Source organism: Onychostruthus taczanowskii, unplaced genomic scaffold, assembly GCF_017590055.1.
Source record: "Onychostruthus taczanowskii isolate IOZ18803 unplaced genomic scaffold, ASM1759005v1 scaffold61, whole genome shotgun sequence".
Lineage (NCBI taxonomy): Eukaryota > Metazoa > Chordata > Aves > Passeriformes > Passeridae > Onychostruthus > Onychostruthus taczanowskii.
The window spans coordinates 5,407,175-5,425,627 of NW_024503790.1; the positions used below are offsets into that span (position 1 = coordinate 5,407,175).

The window sequence follows — 18,453 nt, forward strand, 5'->3', positions numbered from 1 at the left end:
AACCTAAAAAAATCCAGAAAAAATCAGAAAAAAAAGGAAAAAATCAGAAAAAATCTTGGAAAAGCTGGGACCTGCTTCACTCCCCTCCCTCCCCGCTGGAAGCAGAATTTTTTATCATTTAGGAATGATAAAAAAACAGGATTTTTTATCATTTAGGAATGGAGGAACTGAGAGGGGTTTGAAAAAATTTCTGGTGTTATGGGAAGGGTGAGACAATAGAGATGCTGTAATTTTTCTAATTGTTTAATTAGTTTTATAAATAATTTATCATTTCCTTTCAGCTCAGCTCGCAGAGCTCCTCTTCTGCTGGGGCACTCGGGGTGGCCAAATCTGAGGGAAGAGCAGAAAAAACATTGATTTAGGGAAAAATATTGATTTATGGAAAAAATATTGATTATGGGGAAAAATATTGATTTAGGGAAAAATATTGATTAAGGGAAAGGAAATATTGATTTAGGGGTAAAGGAAATATTGATTTAGGGGAAAAATATTGATTTAGGGAAAGGAAATATTGATTTAGAGGAAAGATACTGATTTAGGGAAAAGGAAACATTGATTTAGGGGAAAAAATTAATTTAGGGGAAAATAATATATTGATTATGGGGAAAAGAAAATATTGATTTGGGGGAAAAATACTGATTATGGGGAAAAGAAAACACTGATTTTGGGGAAAAGGAAATATTGATTTAGGGGGAAAGAATATATTGATTATGGGGAAAAGGAAATATTGATTTAGGGGGAAAGAAAATATTGATTTAGGGTAGAAATATTGATTTAGGGGAAAAGAAGGTTCTGGAAGCAGCTGGGATCTGCTTCACTCCCCCATCCCTCCCCACTGGAGGTTTTTGTGATTTAGAGATGGGGAAACTGAGAGATGTTTCAGAAACATTTATTCTATTTTTAGTGTTATGTGGAGGGCGAGACAATAACGATCATTTTTATAATTAATTATGCTAGAATTGATGTTCTAGATGTTATCATTTCCTCCCACAGGAGGAAAAAAACACCCCAAAATACCAAAAGCACGCAGCCGCACTCCTTGCTCCTGCTGAGGAGGAGCGAAGGACCATTGATCAATGGATAATTACCGATTAGTTAATCAATTAAGCCATGCCCACCTGCCTGGCTGTACTCCACGCTGTGCAGGAAGAGCCCCGAGGCCGGGGCCACGGCGTGCGGGGGCAGCGCCCGGGGGTCCCGGAGCTGCAGCAGCTCCTGCAGCTGCCCGGGGGCCAGCCTGCCCTGGCCCACGGCCACCAGGGCCCCCACCATCCTCCTGACCTGCGCGGAGGGACAGGAGAGCTGGCTTCAGCCACACAGGAACCGGCCTGGCTCAGGTCCAGGCCCAGCCTGGTGTGACCGACCCAGCCCCGGTGTCACCAACCCAGCCCTGGTGTCACCAACCCAGCTCTGGAGTGACCAACCCAGCCCCGGTGTCACCAACCCAACCCTGGAGTCACCAACCCAGCCCTGGTGTCACCAACCCAGCCCTGGTGTGACCAAACCCAATCCTGGTGTCACCAACCCAGCCTGGAGTCACCAACCCAATCCTGGTGTGACCAACTCAACCCTGGTGTGACCAAACCCAATCCTGGTGTGACCAAACCCAGCCCTGGAGTGACCAACCCCACCCTGGTGTCACCAACCCAGCCTGGTGTGACCAAACCCAACCCTGGTGTGACCAAACCCAACCCTGGTGTGACCAACCCAGCCTGGAGTCCCCAACCCAGAGCCTGGAGTGGAATCACCAACCCAGCCCTGGTGTGACCAACCCAATCCTGGTGTGACCAAACCCAATCCTGGTGTCACCAACCCAGCCCTGGAGTCACCAAATCCAACCCTGGAGTCACCAACCCAATCCTGGTGTGACCAACCCAGCCCCGGTGTCACCAACCCAACCTGGTGTCACCAACCCAACCCTGGTGTCACCAACCCAACCCTGGTGTCACCAACCCAGCCCCGGTGTCACCAACCCAACCTGGTGTCACCAACCCAACCTGGTGTCACCAACCCAGCCCTGGTGTCACCAAACCAACCCTGGCTGCTCCTGGTGTGCCTTTGGGCTCATCCAGGGAGCATTTCTGTCCCTTAGTCCCACCCAAACCCTCCCTGCAGTGCTGAACAAATCCCTGCACTGAGTTTGTGACCCGTTAATTAAAATAATTAACAAACCAAAGCCCACTGAGCAACCTGCTCACGATTATCGCTTAAAAAAGGTCAAAAGATTCAAGGGCTTTTTATGCAGAGGGAAATTTTGGCATCCTGGAGTGCCCAGAATTTCTCCCCAAGCAGCTCAAATCCCCCCCTCTGTTATTTCATCCTCCCTCACTAGAGGTCATTGCATGCCACGACTTTGCTGCCTCCACATTCAGGAAAAATCTGATTTTTGGCACCCACCAGACTGAAAATCAAATTAAAACAATCAGATTTCTGGCACCCATCAGATTAAAAATCAAATTAAAAATCAGATTATTGGCACCCATCAGGTTAAAAATCTGATTATTGGCACCCATCAGATTAAAATCTGATTAAAAATCAGATTTTTGGCACCCATCAGATTTAAAATCAGATTATTGGCAGCCACCAGAATAAAAATCTGATTATTGGCACCCATCAGATTAAAAAAATCAGATTATTGGCACCCATCAGATTAAAAATCTGATTAAAAATCAGATTATTGGCACCCATCAGATTAAAAATCAGATTATTGGCAGCCACCAGAATAAAAATCTGATTTTTGGCACCCATCAGGTTAAAAATCTGATTATTGGCAGCCATCAGATTAAAAATCAGATGTATTAATTAACTTTTAGGTTAATTAATGAACTGAAATTGGGGTAGCAGCAGCTGCAGGCAGTACCTGGCGGTACAGGAAGGATTTGCTCTTCACCTTCACCTCCCAGAACTCCAGTCCCCTAAAAAAAACCAAAAAAAAGCATTTAAATAAAATTTCAGGTGGTTTTTAATCTCCCAGAACTCCAGTCCCCTTAAAAAAACACAAAAAAAGCATTTAAATCAAATTTCAAGTGGTTTTTAGCACATAAACCTCAGGTTAATGAGAGTAATTAACCTGCAGTGCCCCAATTAAGCTGAAACCTGGGACACAATTCTTTCCTAAAAATGACCAAAAAATCTGATAATCACATTAAATACATAAAATAAAAATAAATACATAAAAATACAAATAAATACATAAATATTTCAATATAAAAATATATATTAAATTTATATTAAATTTATAAATACTATATTTATATTTATAAATGTAATTATATTATTTTATATTTGTATTAAATATATATTTATATATATAAAATTTTATATATATAAAATTTATATTTTATATTTATATTAAATATATAAATACAGATAAATGGAGGTGGTCACACATCAGAAAAAAATCTGATATTCACATCAAATACATAAAAATACAAATAAATACAAAAAATCCACATTTCAATTTATAAATATATACATTTATATTAAATATATAAATACCCACAGATAAATGGAGGTGGTCACACATCAGAAAAAATCCGATATTCACATCAAATACATAAAAATAAATACTAAAAAATACAAATAAATACCAAAAACCAAAACAAACCCTAAAAAATCAATTCCCAAAAAACCTCTGGAAGCAGATTTTGAGGAAAAATCTGAATTTTTTTTTTTTGCTGTGCTCATAGGAAAAAAGCCCAGTGACTCTCAGTGGATGTGCTGAAGGAAAATCCAATTTTTTTATTCCTCAGTCATTAAATAAACAAAAATAAAAAGTTGAGGATCAGGTTTGTTCCTTCAGGCCTGGCAGGTATGGAAATGAAGTGGCTGAATTAAGCAGAAAATGGAGTTTTTTTGTTTTCCCAGAAAGATCAGGAATATTTTGGGAATATTTATCAGCTGAAAGTGAGATTTGGTGTGTGTGAGCCCTGAGAATCCCACCCTGCAGCCGGATTGTTGGCACCCATCAGAATAAAAATCCGATTAAAATCAGATTAAAAATCAGATTACTGGCACCCATCAAGTTAAAAATCAGATTAAAAGTCAGACTAAAAATCAGATTTAAAATCAGATTATTGGCAAACATCAGATTAAAAATCAGACGAAAAATCAGATTAAAAATCAGATTACTGGCACTCATGAGAATAAAAACCAGATTAAAAATCAGATTATTGGTGCCTATCAGATTGAAAATCAGATTATTGGCGCCCATCGGATTAAAAATCAGACTAAAAATCAGATTACAAATCAGATTAAAAATCGGATTATTGGCACCATCAGGGTAAAAATCAGATTACTGGCACTCATGAGAATAAAAACCAGATTAAAAATCAGATTATTGGCACCATTAGGTTAATAATCAGATTACAAATCAGATTATTGGCACCATTAGGTTAATAATCAGATTACAAATCAGATTATTGGCACCATCAGGTCAAAAATCAGATTAAAATCAGATTAATGGCACCCATGGGAATAAGCATCAGATTAAAAATCAGGTTAAAAATCAGATTACAAATCGATTATTGGCACCATTAGGTTAAAAATCAGATTACAAATCAGATTATTGGCACCATTAGGTTAAAAATCAGATTACAAATCAGATTAAAAATCAGATTATTGGCACCATCAGGTTAAAAATCAGATTACAAATCAGATTAATGGCACCCATGGGAATAAGAATCAGGTTAAAAATCAGACTAGTGGCGCCCACGGGAGCAAGGCCCAGGCCGTGGGTGTCCCCGGTGTCCCCGGCTGCCGTCACCTGTGCAGGCCGTGCTGGCCCAGCAGCGCCCGGCCCGGCTGCAGCTGCAGCAGCCGCAGCGTCCGCACGGGGCTCTGGCTGTCGGCGTGCGGCGAGCAGAAGGTGCTGAAGTCATGGGTGCCCAGCAGGAACTGCGCTGCTTCCCTCATGGCTGCGATGTCCAGGGGGCTGGAATGCAACAGAGCCCGGCTTAGGGCGCTGGGGCCCGGGGTGGGGGACTGGCGCTGGGGCACGCCCCACGGAGTAATGCCAGGCTCAAACCCCACAGAGTTACGCCAGGCTCAAACCCCACAGAGTTACACCAGGCTCAAACCCCACAGAGTAATGCCAGGCTCAAACCCCACAGAGTTACACCAGGCTCAAACCCCACAGAGTAATGCCAGGCTCAATCCCTAATAAATTACACCAGATTTAAACTCCAGTGAGTTACACCAGGCTCAAACCCCATAGAGTTATGGCAGGCTCAAACCCTAATAAATTACACCAGGCTCAAACCCCAAAGAATCATGCCAGGCTCAAATCCCATTAAATTAAGCCAGGCTCAAACTCTAAAGGAATTCCACCAGGCTCAAACCCCAAGGAATTACGCCAGCCTCAAACTCCAATTAATTAAACCAGATTTAAACCCCAAGGAATTACGCCAGGCTCAAACTCCAATTAATTAAACCAGATTTAAACCCCAAGGAATTACGCCAGGCTCAAACTCCAATAAATTAAGCCAGGCTCAAACCCCAGTGAATTCCACCAGGCTCAAACCCCAAGGAATTACGCCAGCCTCAAACTCCAATAAATTAAGCCAGGCTCAAACCCCAGTGAATTACGCCAGGCTCAACCCCAGACTGGTTTTAAGGAGGGAAATCAGAGCTCTGACCCATCTCCCTGCCCTCTGTGACTGCTCCAACATCCAGAAAAGGGTTTGGCCTTCCAGGTCCTGACTGGTCCACCAGGCTCAAACTCCAATAAATTAAACCAGGTTTAGACCCCAAGGAATTATGCCAGGCTCAAACCCCAGACTGGTTTTAAGGAGGGAAATCAGAGCTCTGACCCATCTCCCTGCCCTCTGTGACTGCTCCAACATCCAGAAAAGGGTTTGGCCTTCCAGGTCCTGACTGGTTTTCAGTCTGAGCAAAACGAACAACCCAAAACCCTGCCCAAATTCTACTTCAAGGGGTTTTTTTTTTGCCACCTCCAGGGATGGGCACCCCAAACCTCCCTGGGCAGCAATTCCCAGATGTAACAACTCTTTAAAAGGGGAAATTCCTCCCTAACCTCTCCTGGGACCCTTAAACCCTCCTGATGTCCAACTTAAACCCCAGCCTGAGGCCATTCCCTCTCCTCCTGTCCCTGCTCCCTGTCCCAGAGCCCAGCCTGGGGCTGTCCCCCCCTGTCAGGGATTTGTTCAGAGCCAAAAAATCCCTTTTTTCCCCACTTCCAGCCCTTATTCCCTAGTTTTCCTTGCAGAGGAGTCTCCCAGGGAGCCGTTCTCACCCTCCTGGAGGAGCCCAGCACAGATCCTGCTCGAAGACGGGGATTTGGGAGTGGTGGGCACAGCCCAGCAGCAGGCGGTAGATGTAGGTCCTGGAGAGGGCACAGAAACGGGCATGGAAGGTGCTGGGAACCCGCTGGGCACTGAGGATGCTGTGGACAGAGGGGACACGTGACAGGGACACAAATTCCAAAGCTTTTTCATTGACAGGGACACAAATTCCAAAGCTTTTTCATTAACAGGGACACTGAAATTCCAGAGGTTTCCCACTGGGAGGTGCTGGGAACCCGCTGGGCACTGAGGATGCTGTGGGACAGAGAGGACACGTGACAGGACAGAAATTCCAAAGCTTTTCCATCAACACGGGACACAGAAATTCCAAAGGTTTTTCACTGAAAGGTGCTGGGCACTGAGGATGCTGTGGGACAGAGGGGACAGGTGACAGGGACACAAATTCCAAAGGTTTTCTACTGACAGAGACACTGAAATTCCAAAGCTTTTCCATTGACAGGGACACCAATTCCAAAGCTTTTCTACTGACAGAGACACCAAAATTCCAAAGCTTTTCCATTGACAGGGACACAAATTCAAAAGTTTTCCATTGACAGGGACACCAATTCCAAAGCTATTCCATTGACAGGGACACCAAAATTCCAAAGATTTTCCATTGGAAGGTGCTGGACACTGAAGATATTGTGGGACACAAGGGAAAGTGACAGGGACACAGAAATTCCAAAGATTTTCCATTGGAAGGTGCTGGACACTGAAGATATTGTGGGACACAAGGGAAAGTGACAGGGACACAGAAATTCCAAAGGTTTTCCTCTGGAAGGTGCTGGGCACTGAGGATGCTGTGGGACACAAGGGACAGGTGACAGGGACACAGAAATTCCAAAGATTTTCCATGGGAAGGTGCTGGGCATTGAGGATACTGTGAGACACAAAAAATTCCAAAGCTTTTCCATCAACAGGGACAAAAAAAATTCCAAAGATTTTCCATTGACAGAGACACAGAAATTCCAAAGATTTTCCATTGGAAGGTGCTGGGCATTGAGGATGCTGTGGGACACAATAATTCCAAAGCTTTTCCATCGACAGGGACACAAAAATTCCAAAGCTTTTCCACTGGAAGCTGCTGGAAACGCGCTGGGCACTGAGGATGCTGTGGGACACAGGGACAGGGACACAGAAATTCCAGAGTGAGAGGGAAGAATTCCCCTCTGCCCACCCCCGAGGCAGCTCCTCGAGCCGAAGGAGAGGCTTCGAAGGAGGCCACTTCCCCAGGACCTGCAGGGCTTTGTGCAGCCAGGAAAATTCAGGAAAATCCCAACATCAGAGGGGTGGGGTGGGAGTGAACCCAGCAGAATCCTCTCAGCCCCAAAAGCCATTCCCTGCCGTGTCCACCCAGCTCCCACCGACGCCACAGAACCCAAAAAGGAGCTCCCCAGGCAGCTGAGCTTTCCCTGTTTTCCTCCACAGGCAGCAGGGAGAAAATTCCCTGTTCCTGCAAAGCCAAAATCACCGCCCCACACAGCCTGGCAGCCAGCAAGGAGGGGCCCAGAGACCAAATTCTCCCTGCCAAGGAAGGAAATGGAGCTTTCCTGAGCTCCTGCAGCTCTCCCAAAATCTCCTCATGCACTGGCTGTGACTCTCCCTTATCCCAAAATTCTGCTGCTCTCCATCCTGCAGGAAAAACCCAGCAGGGAGCCCCTGCACGGAGCCACAACCCCTGCAGGTGCTGCTTTAGAGCAGAGCTCTCCTTACAAGGGAGTTTTTCTCCTGCTCTTTTGCCTCCCTGCCTTTGGAATTTAGTGAGGAGAAAGGAGCCAGGGCAGCCAAAAAAACAGGACGGATTTGGGACCACAAATGTCTTTATTTACTTGAAGGAAGGTTGGTGCTCTGGGGATTTTTTGCCAGCTCAAGAGCCTCTGGCTCACAGCCCTCCCTCCCCTGGCTCAGACCACAGAGGGAGAAACGAAAGCCGAGCCACAAAGATTTGCAAAAACAAGGCCAGGAATTGCTGCAGAGCCACAAACCATCAGGAGAAATGCAAACTCCATCCTTCCAAGGTTTGAAGGCAGGACCTCCAGGCTGCTCTAAACACAAGAATAAAACATTTCTTTCCCTCTGTCTGCGTGCCTCCACAAGCACACAGTCTGTCTGGAGCTAACACTCGTGTGGTTTTTATTAAATAACCATTCCTTTTAGGAAGATTCTTTCAGAGCAGCTTATTTCTGCTCACCAAATTCCTCAGTGCAGGCAGCTTTTCCTGTTCTAATTGTTCTTTTTAGCCAGGAATGTTCTTCCAGAATTTTCTCCAGCAGCCGCATTTCAGATCCCATTTTTTAAAAATGATGGAAAAATAAAGCGATCCCATTTTTTAAAAGTTATGGTAAATAAAGAACTGTGGCATTTTTTAGCATTTCCAATAGGGCCTGAATTTTGAGATCAAAGGCAAAAAAAAAAAAGCCCAAAGACATTTAGAAATGGCAAAGTATGAGGGAAAAAAATGCTCTGCTCTCTCCACGACAGCACTGGAAGGCAGTTTGCAGGAGGTGGGAGGAAAGGCAGCTCTGCCTGTCACTCAGGAATCTTTAATTGCGAGTTCCACAAGCAGGAACAGGAGGTGTGAGACTCCCACACTGCCCGGCCCACCCTGGGGACAGCAGAGCCCTCCTGAAACGCCTCCAGCTCCCAAATACGCTCCGAGTTTTGGGGGATGCTGCTGGAGTCTGAAATGTAAAGAGCTCTCAGGCCTGGAAGCCAAAGCTTGGAATTAAACCCAGGATTTGATTTTAGACCTTCCAGACTTAGGGGTTACAGGTGAGAATGTGAATTTGTAGTGAATATAAATAGTGAATGTAAATAGTGAATTCACTATATAATAGTGAATTTATACAGATATAATATAGATATAACATATAATATATACAGATATAATATACATAGATGTAATATTTTAGAATATATAATAGAATATATAGATATAATATTTAGAATAGATAATATTGTAATGTATAATAATTATATTACAATATATAATATATAACATAACATTATTATATTATAATGTATTATATTATATCATATATTTTCTATTATATATTATATATTATATATTATAAAGTATATATTATATAGTATATATTATATATTATATATTATATATTTTCTATTATATAGTATATATTATATATTATATATTTCCTATTTTCTATTATATATTATATATTATATATTACATATTATATATTATATATTTTCTATTATATATTTTCTATTATATATTTTCTATTATATATTTTCTCTACAGCAAAAATACGGCAAAAATGTAGCAATAATTCGGCAAAAATTCGGCAAAAATCAACAGAAATACAGCCATAATTCTGCAATAATTCGGGGGAAATTCAGTACTAATTCGGCAAAAATACAGCAAAAATGCAGCAAAAATACGGCAAAAATACAGCAAAAACGCAGCAAAAATACAGCAATAATGCAGCAAAAATACAGCAAAAATGCAGCAAAAATACAGCAAAAATCTAGCAATAATTTGGCAAAAATTCAGTAAAATTCAAGTAGAAATTCAGCCATAATTCTGCAATAATTCGGGGAAAATTCAGCACTAATTCGGGGAAAATTCAGCAATAATTCAGCAATCATTCAGCAATGATTTAGTAATAATACAGCAGTAATTCAGCAAAAATCCAGCAATAATTCAACAAATATTCAGCAAAACACCAGCAAAAATTCAGCCATGAGTCAGCAATAATTCAGAAAAAAAATCCTGGCTCACCACACCTTGTGCTGCTCCCAGAGGAGTTTGGAGTTACTGTGGGCTGAAAAGAACTGAGGGTTTGGGAGAATTTCTCCTAAAATCAGTGTTTTTTCAGCTTCTGCCCTGAAATCACCTCAAACAGAGGATCCAAAATGCCACGAGAGCTTCCTTAGGGGGATAAAATAAAGTCAAAAATAAACTCATCTCTATCCCCTGCTTTGTGTCATGTGAGCTTCCTTCAGTGCACAAAATAAGTGAAAAATGTTCATTTCTTTATCTGCTTTGTGTCGTGTGAGCTTCCTTCAGTGCACAAAATAAGTGAAAAATGTTCATTTCTTTATCTGCTTTGTGTCGTGTGAGCTTCCTTCAGTGCACAAAATAAGTGAAAAATGTTCATTTCTTTATCTGCTTTGTGTCGTGTGAGCTTCCTTCAGTGCACAAAATAAGTGAAAAATGTTCATTTCTTTATCCTCTGCTTTGTGTTTTTGGGTGAGGGGGATAAAAGACAGAGGATCACCCATTTCAGCTCATTTCAACCCAAACCCCAGACAGAAAATCCAGTGAAAAATACTGCAGGGAATAAGTGAAACATGTAAAAGAGTGAAAAACCACAAAAGAAGGCAGGAAACCAAAGGCATGACTCAAAATTTCCTTCTCCTTCCCATCCCCACTCCCGAGCACTGAACCCAACGGTTTTTATTGGATTTTAATTTGGTCCAAGAGTCAATAAAATCCGAATTGCTGACTCACAAATACCTTCCAGGCTCCTGTAGGAGCAGTCAGGGTTGTGAGCTCTCAGAAATGTTCCATGAAAACGCACAGGGAGGCAGAAAAAAAACGTAACCAAGCCGCAGGGGGAGGCCTGGGAAACAGAACCAGACTGGTTTTTCCCTTCCATTTGCAGCTCACATGTGGTTACAATTAACAGTGAAAAAAAAATAATAAAAAAATCTGTATTTATCACCCCCAAGCAGAGAGGAGCAGACAGAAATGAAATCAGTTTCCTGCAGCAGACCTCGGCCTGTGCCTCAGCAATTTGTCTGAGAGCAGGAGATGATTTTGAAGAGAAAGTTCCTCCAGAGATGTTTGGGTTTTGCAGGCTCCTCCCTCCCTCTCTCCACCCTTTTCTCCCCCTCCTTCCTCAGCAGACAAAAACCAGCCAGTGGAAACAGGAGTTGAGAGAGACAACAGGAGAGAACATGGAAAATATCCTTTTTTTTTTTTTATTTTTGGGTGCATCCCAGCTCCACCTGGATAATCAGGAACCAAGCTGGATCAGCACAACACTGAATTTCTCCACTGGAAACCAGACTGGAGAGGAAAAGAGGAGCAGAGCCTCAAGTAAATCTGATTATTTCCCCAGCAAAATCCACAAAGGTGCCAGGACTGGGGGTTTTCATTCCACAAATGAGATTTTTCTTCTCCATCAGATTTTTCCCACCTTTCTGAGCAGCCCAGGGAGGAATGTCACCATCAACACCACCAAATAAATCCCAGTCTGTGAAGCTCAAAGCTTTGTGGATTTTTTTTTCCTCCAAAATACTCTGATAATATTCTACCAACTGCTGCCTCCAGCTTCAATTTTAATGTTCCATTTCTTTTGGATGGGATAAAATCTCCTGGAAGAGACAACTCCTGAACTTCTCTTTGCAGGCAGCTAAGAAATGACCCCTTCACCTTTGCAAATATCTCCTGTCTGAATATCCAAAATCCTTTGAGCACTGAAGGTTTCCTCCCCTCCTTTAATCTTTTCATATCCCCCACCCTGAATTTCAAAAAAAAAGCATTATTTACATGCAGGAATTGCTTGGATAGGGACCAGTTTTTCCTGTCCTTGCTCTCTTTCATCTGAGCTTTTGGTGCTGTTCATCCTGCTTGGGATCCTCTGTGGGTTCCCAGGGGGAAATGAAGCAGGAGTTAAAGATTTCACCCAGCCAAAAAGAAATGAAGAAGATAAAGGAATAAAGGAGCTGGGCTCTCATGTGAACTGAGAGTTCACAGTTCTCTGCTCCCTCCTTTAAGCCACAGGAAACATCAATTAAAAAAAAAATATTATTTTTTTATTTAGCAGATGCTATAAACACTGAAATCTTGGCTTTGGCACCTGCTGGAGGCCTCTCACATCTCGCCCATCTGAATTTATCCTGAATTTTTCCACCCAGCCACATTCCTGGAGCAGCCAGGGTGGAAGTTTATCCCTCAGACATGCCAGGGATGCAGGGGGAAGCATTAATTGCATTTAGCTGCTGTGTCCTGCTAACAGGCTCCATTCACTGGGCCTTCCATAGCTGGAATTACGCTGGAATTTCCACTGCTGGCTGCCAGAACGATATGGATCCACATTCCAGCTTGCTTTTATTGCTCCCAGCTCACTTTTCCTCTCATGCTGGAGGGAAGAACGACCCCACTGATGAACATCACCCATGGCAGGGGAGCAAAAGTTCATCCACTTCTCTTCCTGAAGCCTGAATTTAAAAAATAAAAATAAAAAAATCCTCCAGATTTTCCATTGACCTTTACAGGCATTGGGAATGTTTTGGAAAAATAAATTTTTCTTCCTCTGGACTGGTCATGCTTTCATCCTCTGGCCTCAGACACAGAGGCTGCAGAGCCCTGCCAAGGAGCTGCACAATTTATTAATTACAGTGTTCTAATAATTAATAACAAGCAAGCTGCTGGTTGCAAGTCATGCCAGCCTCCCTGACTCACTGGGTGCTATGTCAGCTGAAAGTAATTAAAAACCCAGCTCATTTGCAGTTGGATGGATGAAATGGAAGTGAATGCCAGAAAGGACACGCTGAGAATGTGGATTTTGTTAGAAGAGAAGGTTTCCAAAGCAATCTGCGACGTCGCCGGGGTTATTATCAAAACAGAGGCTGAAGATGACATTTCTCTTTGTCTGCTTGAATTTCTTGCTCTTTTTTTAAAGGATGTGGGGAAGGGGGTTGGACCAGAGCTGCCTTGCATAGTAAGGAGCTGGTGTTTCTCCTTGCTCTCCTCTCCTCCTCCCTTTTCCTTTCATGAGGAACAATTTCTGCCCTCAGCACAAGGCTGCTGGCCAAATCAGGATTTTGGGAGGGGAAGATGAGTCTGGGCAGCAATTCCCAGCAAAATGGGAAATGGGAGATGGTTCAGGCAGGCCTGAGAGGGAAGGGAACTCTGCAGATCCCAAGGAAATAGCAAAAGGTGAGATCTTCCTTTACAGCAAAGACATTTCTAAGAATTGAGACAGAGCCTGAAGTCCTGGATGTGAAAATTTCCATGAATAACTGGAGGGAGCCAAATGACAGAGCTGCGACCTCCCCATGAGGGGAAACAAGGCCTGGAATTTGCTTTGGGCCCAAACTGGGATTCTGAGTGCTTCAACATTTGTGTCCAAGAAATGAAATGTTGTCAGCAAAGTTCATCCCCTCAAAAAGAGATGAAAAGCTCTTACAGGAGACACAGCATGAAGTTCTGGATGTTGAAAGTTCCAAAGAATAACTGGAGGGAGTCAAATGACAGAGCTCCAAGCCCTGGATGTGGGGAAACAAGGCCTTGAGTTTGCTTTGGGCCCAAACTGGTGCTCTAAGACTTATTTCCAAGAACTAAAATGTTGTCAGCAAAGCTCACCCCCCTCAAAAAGACATGAAAAGCTTCTACAGGAGACATAGCATGACATCCTGGATGTTGAAAGTTCCAAGGAATAACTGGAGGGAGAGAAATCACAGATCTGCAACCTCCCCGTGAGGGGAAACGAGGCCTGGAGTTTGCTTTGGGCCCAAACTGGTGCTCCAAGACTTGTCTCCAAGAAATCAAATGTTGTCAGCAAAGCTCACCCCCTCAAAAAGGGATGAAAAGCTCTTACAAGAGACAGAGCATGAAGTCCTGGATGTTGAAAGTTCCAAAGAATAACTGGAGGGAGTCAAACGACAGAGCTCCAAGCCCTGGATGTGGGGAAACAAGGCCTTGAGTTTGCTTTGGGCCCAAACTGGTGCTCCAAGACTTGTCTCCAAGAAATCAAATGTTGTCAGCAAAGCTCACCCCCTCAAAAAGGGATGAAAAGCTCCTACAAGACACAAAGCATGAAGTCCTGGATGTGAAAAGTTTCCACAAAGAACTGGAGGGAGACAAATGACAGAGCTCCAACCTTGCCATGAGGGGAAACAAGGCCTTGAGCTTGCTTTGGGCCCAAATTGGGATTCTGAGTGCTCCAAGACTTGTCTCCAAGAAATAAAATGTTGTCAGCAAAGCTCACCCCCCTCAAAGAAAGATTAAAAGCTCCTACAAGTATCTCTGGACTAAACCAAGGCTCCATTTCCTCTGGGCAGCCGCAGGGCTCTGTCACAGAGCAGCAGCAAGGACTAAAAAAGCTTTGCAGTGACACAGATCTGCTCAGCCCCAGCCCAAAGTGACACAAAACCAACCAGCCCACTCCAATTTCCAAAAAACAGCTGCTGGAACACCAAGTCTGCACCTCCCAGGTTATTTGCTTGCAAACAAATGGCTGAACATCCTCAGAACACAATAAGGATCTCATTAGAGCTTTAATTTTGCCCTTCCCTTCGCTCGCCTTCCTGGCTTTGGGGAAAGCAGTGAAGTTCAAGGCTGCAGAGAAAAGGAGGAAGGAAGAGAAATTCCTGCAGGCCCCAGAAGTTTTCTATTAAAGCTGCTTTAAGGCTTCCCATGTGGTTCCAATAGACACAGCAGTGCCCAGCATCAATACCACCACATGAAAGCACCGAGCTGGCCCACAAAGTGCTGATACTGGGGAAAAGGCAACACCAAATAAGCTCATGTTTGTCTTTTTCTCCTCTTCTTTTCTCCTCTAATCATCCACCCTACCCATGTGCCTGCTCAGACATCGCTGGGATAATGCGGAACAACTGCTGGGCTCACCCCCACATCCAGAGCCTGGGGCCCTGCATGGCTCAGAGGATGAGATAAATGGGATAAAAAATCCTTTTTGGGCTCTGCACGATATTTAGCCACTTTCTCTGCCACAGTCTCAGGCAAAAAGCCACATGAATACACCCTGAGAACTCTTGATTCCAGCCATAATTCCTCACACTTTCCTTTTGAGTTCATGCCTCAGGTTTTAGCTTTTCTATTTTTCACATTCTGTGCTGCTTTAGTGTGTGGGTCTGGGTTCATATTATGGGATGGTGAGCTCTCTGCACAGAGCAGAGAGACAAAACAATTCCTGCTCCAGCTGGGAACCAAGGACAAATGATCCAAATCTCAGCCCAAGAGCACAAACCCCGTGGGCTGGAGAGAGAAAAACAAGGATGGGACTGCAGGGGCTGGAGCTGGAATTGGACAATGAACTGCAATCTGCACATGGACCAAAACTTGTAATTTTGTGCCCGATCATCCATTTTTTGGATGACCATTTTGGTTCCTCTGGGGTTCATTTTGGGACCATTCTGGTTCACCTTGGGTTCATTTTGGAGAGCAGCAGGAAATCTGAGCCCCACAGAGCATGGGGATGTCCTGCCCTTGTCACCTGGGGTGTCACCAAGGCTGCTCCTGGACAGCTCTGTCCTCCACAGCACCAGGGCTGCAGAGCAGAGCATCCCACAGTGCTGCAGTTTGGGATTTGGGTCAGACAGACTGACCACAGATGGGAGCTGAGTGACAAAATGTGCTCTGACCCGCAGGAATCAACATCCCCTTATCTTCCAAGCAGGCACAACTTTCATTTTGAACTCCATGATGCTTCCAAGACAAGAGAAATAATTCACCTTCCTTTTGATTCCTGACTCAGCAGCACAACAGCAGCTTGTAATTAATTTACAATTTAAATTCACAACTGCATTTCGACGCTCAGGTGACCCATTTTCTACTCCTGGGTGTAAAATTGGGCTTTTTTTCATTCCTATTCACACTCTCTGCCAGCCCAAACAGCACCTGGGCTCCTCAAACCATTCCTAGGTCCAAGGGAATCCCTGAGAGCAGTGGATTAACAGGATATTTTTTTTTTTTTTTCCCCTGGCATAACAGAACTCCAAAATAAATAAAAAAAATGGGAAGCAGCACAGAACAATGGACATCCTGCTGGGCTTTGTTCTGCAAACCTCTGTCAGGAACATCCTCTCCTGGGAGAAAACAGCATCCAGCTGCTAAATCCATGAAGGAACTGGACATGAAGCAGGACTGAGGCAGTCTTTAGGACAAGCCACAAGTGTTAACAAAGCTCAGGTGGGGCAGCAGCTGAGGGGCTCTCAGAGCCAGCTCTGGGCTCAATGAAGTCTCACTGAAGGGTTCACGTCTTTTTAAGGTCAGAATCTGTATCATGACATGATTTTAGGTATTTGGTTTTGAACTTTGCAGTGTTTAGCACTCTGCCAGTTTTACTGAGTGTCCACCTCAAAATAATATTCAGCCCTGGTAATTTCTGGAGCTGAAAAATGTGACCCTAAAAGCTTCATTTTCATGACAACAGGACCTACCTCCAGATAATTCTGGACTCCAACCAGGGCCTGATCACTCTTGGTCTCCATAACCCCACTGCAGAGCAAAACAAATATGATTTATTGATGTGTGGCAACATTTAGGGAATTGACAGAGCCCACCAACAAATCCAGGACTTCCTGGGGGACTTCCTGGATCTTGCAGGGAACAAACACTGAGGATTGGGAAGGGAAAGTGCCTTATTGGTTATTGAACTTATTAAAATTTAAATTATTAAAATTAAAAGTGGTTATTTTCAAGAAGGGATGTTGGAAATAAAATAATCCTTCAAATGTTCCTCTCTGGACTGGCCCTTGAGACTGAGGCTGACAGGAGAATAAAGCAGATAAATTAAATTAGTTTGAGATAGAATTATTTTAGGGTCAGGAGCTGGTTGCCAGTTGGAGGCCAGGACTTGTGAACGTCATAAATTGATTAAAAGGCCACAAAGAGTTTGTGATGAGCTTCCTGCTCTGTCCTCCTGCCCCAGCCTGGGAGAAACCTCCCTTCTTCTCTGCCCTTTCCTGTCTTTTTGCCTTGTTGGTTTTATGCATTTCCTGCCTGAACCATCCCTTTTTCTGTGCACAGCAAGGTCCAGCTCCCTGCCTGCTCTCACCTGCCCAGCAAGGGGTTAATTCCTCACCTGGACACTGTTCTCATCCATCCCTCACCAAACTCTGCCCTCTCCAAATTCTGTCATCCCAAACTCTGCTCTCCCAGACACTGCTCTCCCTAAATTCTAAATTCTGCTGTCCCAAACTCTGCCATCTCAAACTCCGCTCTCATTGCTCCCTCCCCAAACTCTGCTCTCCCAGATTCTGCTCCCCCAAGTTCTGCTCTCATCCATCCATCCCCAAACTCTCCCCTGCCTAAACTCTGCTCCCCAAACACTGTTCTCATCTGTTCCTGCCCAAACTCTGCTCTCTCAAAATCCTGTCATTCCAAACCCTGCCCTCTCCAAGCTCTATCCCCAAACCCTGCTCTCTCCAAGCTCTGTCCCCAATCTCCATCCCCCAGCCCTACTCTCTCCAAGGCTCTGTCCCCAAGCTCTATCCCCAAACTCTGCTCTCTTCAAACTCTGTCCACAAGTTCTATCCCCAAACTCTGCCCTCTCCAAACTCCATCCCCCAGCCCTGCTCTCCCAGCCCTGCTCTCTCCAAGCTCTGTCCCCAAGCTCTATCCCCAGGCTCTGTCCCCAATCTCCATCCCCCAGCCCCGCTCTCTCCAAGCTCTGTCCCCAGGCTCTGTCCCCAAGCTCCATCCCCCAGCCCTGCTCTCTCCAAGCTCTGTCCCCAGGCTCTGTCCCCAAGCTCCATCCCCCAGCCCTGCTCTCCCAGCCCAGCTCTCCCAGCCCTGCTCTCTCCCAGCCCTGCTGTCCCAGCCCTGCTCTCTCCCAGCCCTGCTCTCCCAGCCCTGCTCTCTCCAAGCTCTGTCCCAAATCTCCATCCCCCAGCCCTGCTGTCCCAGCCCTGCTGTCCCAGCCCAGCTCTCCCAGCCCTGCTCTCTCCCAGCCCAGCTCTCCCAGCCCTGCTGTCCCAGCCCAGCTCTCCCAGCCCAGCTCTCCCAGCCCTGCTGTCCCAGCCCAGCTCTCTCCCAGCCCAGCTCTCTCCCAGCCCAGCTCTCCGCGGGACGCGCCCCCCGCCCGACCCGCGCCCCGAGCCCCGTGCCCCGGTACCTCCGACGCAGAGCAGCGACATGGCGGCGGGGTGGGTGCCGGGGGGCGCGGGGGGCCCTGGCCGCCGCCCGGCTCTAGCGCGCCGCCATCTTCCCTCAGCACCGCGGACAGCGCCTGACGTCACCGCCGCCCCCGCCCGCGCGGCACCGCCCCCGAGCCCCGCCCGGCGCCGGGGCCGAGACTGGTCTGGGGTCCCTCCGGCACGGCTCGACTCGGCACGGCTCGGCTCGGCACGGCACGGCACGGCACGGCACGGCCGCGGAGCGGGAGAGAGCGGGGCGGGCTGGGCACCGGGACGGGCTGGCGAGGAACGGGATGGG

At 45.4% G+C, this 18,453-nt stretch overlaps 1 protein-coding gene across 1 annotated transcript; it reads right to left on the reverse strand.

Annotated features, from left to right (window-relative positions):
• Positions 1-227: 227 nt before the first annotated feature.
• On the reverse strand, positions 228-18,155 carry PUSL1 (pseudouridine synthase like 1). Its single transcript, XM_041419845.1, has 7 exons — positions 18,134-18,155; positions 16,458-16,515; positions 6,254-6,403; positions 4,766-4,933; positions 2,861-2,915; positions 1,119-1,281; positions 228-330 (listed from the first exon to the last, which is right to left on the reverse strand). Exons 1-7 carry the CDS (start codon positions 18,153-18,155, stop codon positions 278-280), a joined length of 669 nt encoding a protein of 222 aa, XP_041275779.1. The 3' UTR covers positions 228-277.
• Positions 18,156-18,453: the final 298 nt, after the last annotated feature.

Excerpts from the sequence above, each read along its gene's own strand:
- PUSL1 (XM_041419845.1), bottom strand. The coding sequence starts at position 18,155 with ATGTCGCTGCTCTGCGTCGGAG. Across the intron at positions 16,516-18,133 it reads GTCGCTGCTCTGCGTCGGAG|TGGGGTTATGGAGACCAAGA; the intron begins GTACCGGGGCAC and ends TTTGCTCTGCAG. Across the intron at positions 2,916-4,765 it reads GGCCAGCACGGCCTGCACAG|GGGACTGGAGTTCTGGGAGG; the intron begins GTGACGGCAGCC and ends GGTTTTTTTTAG.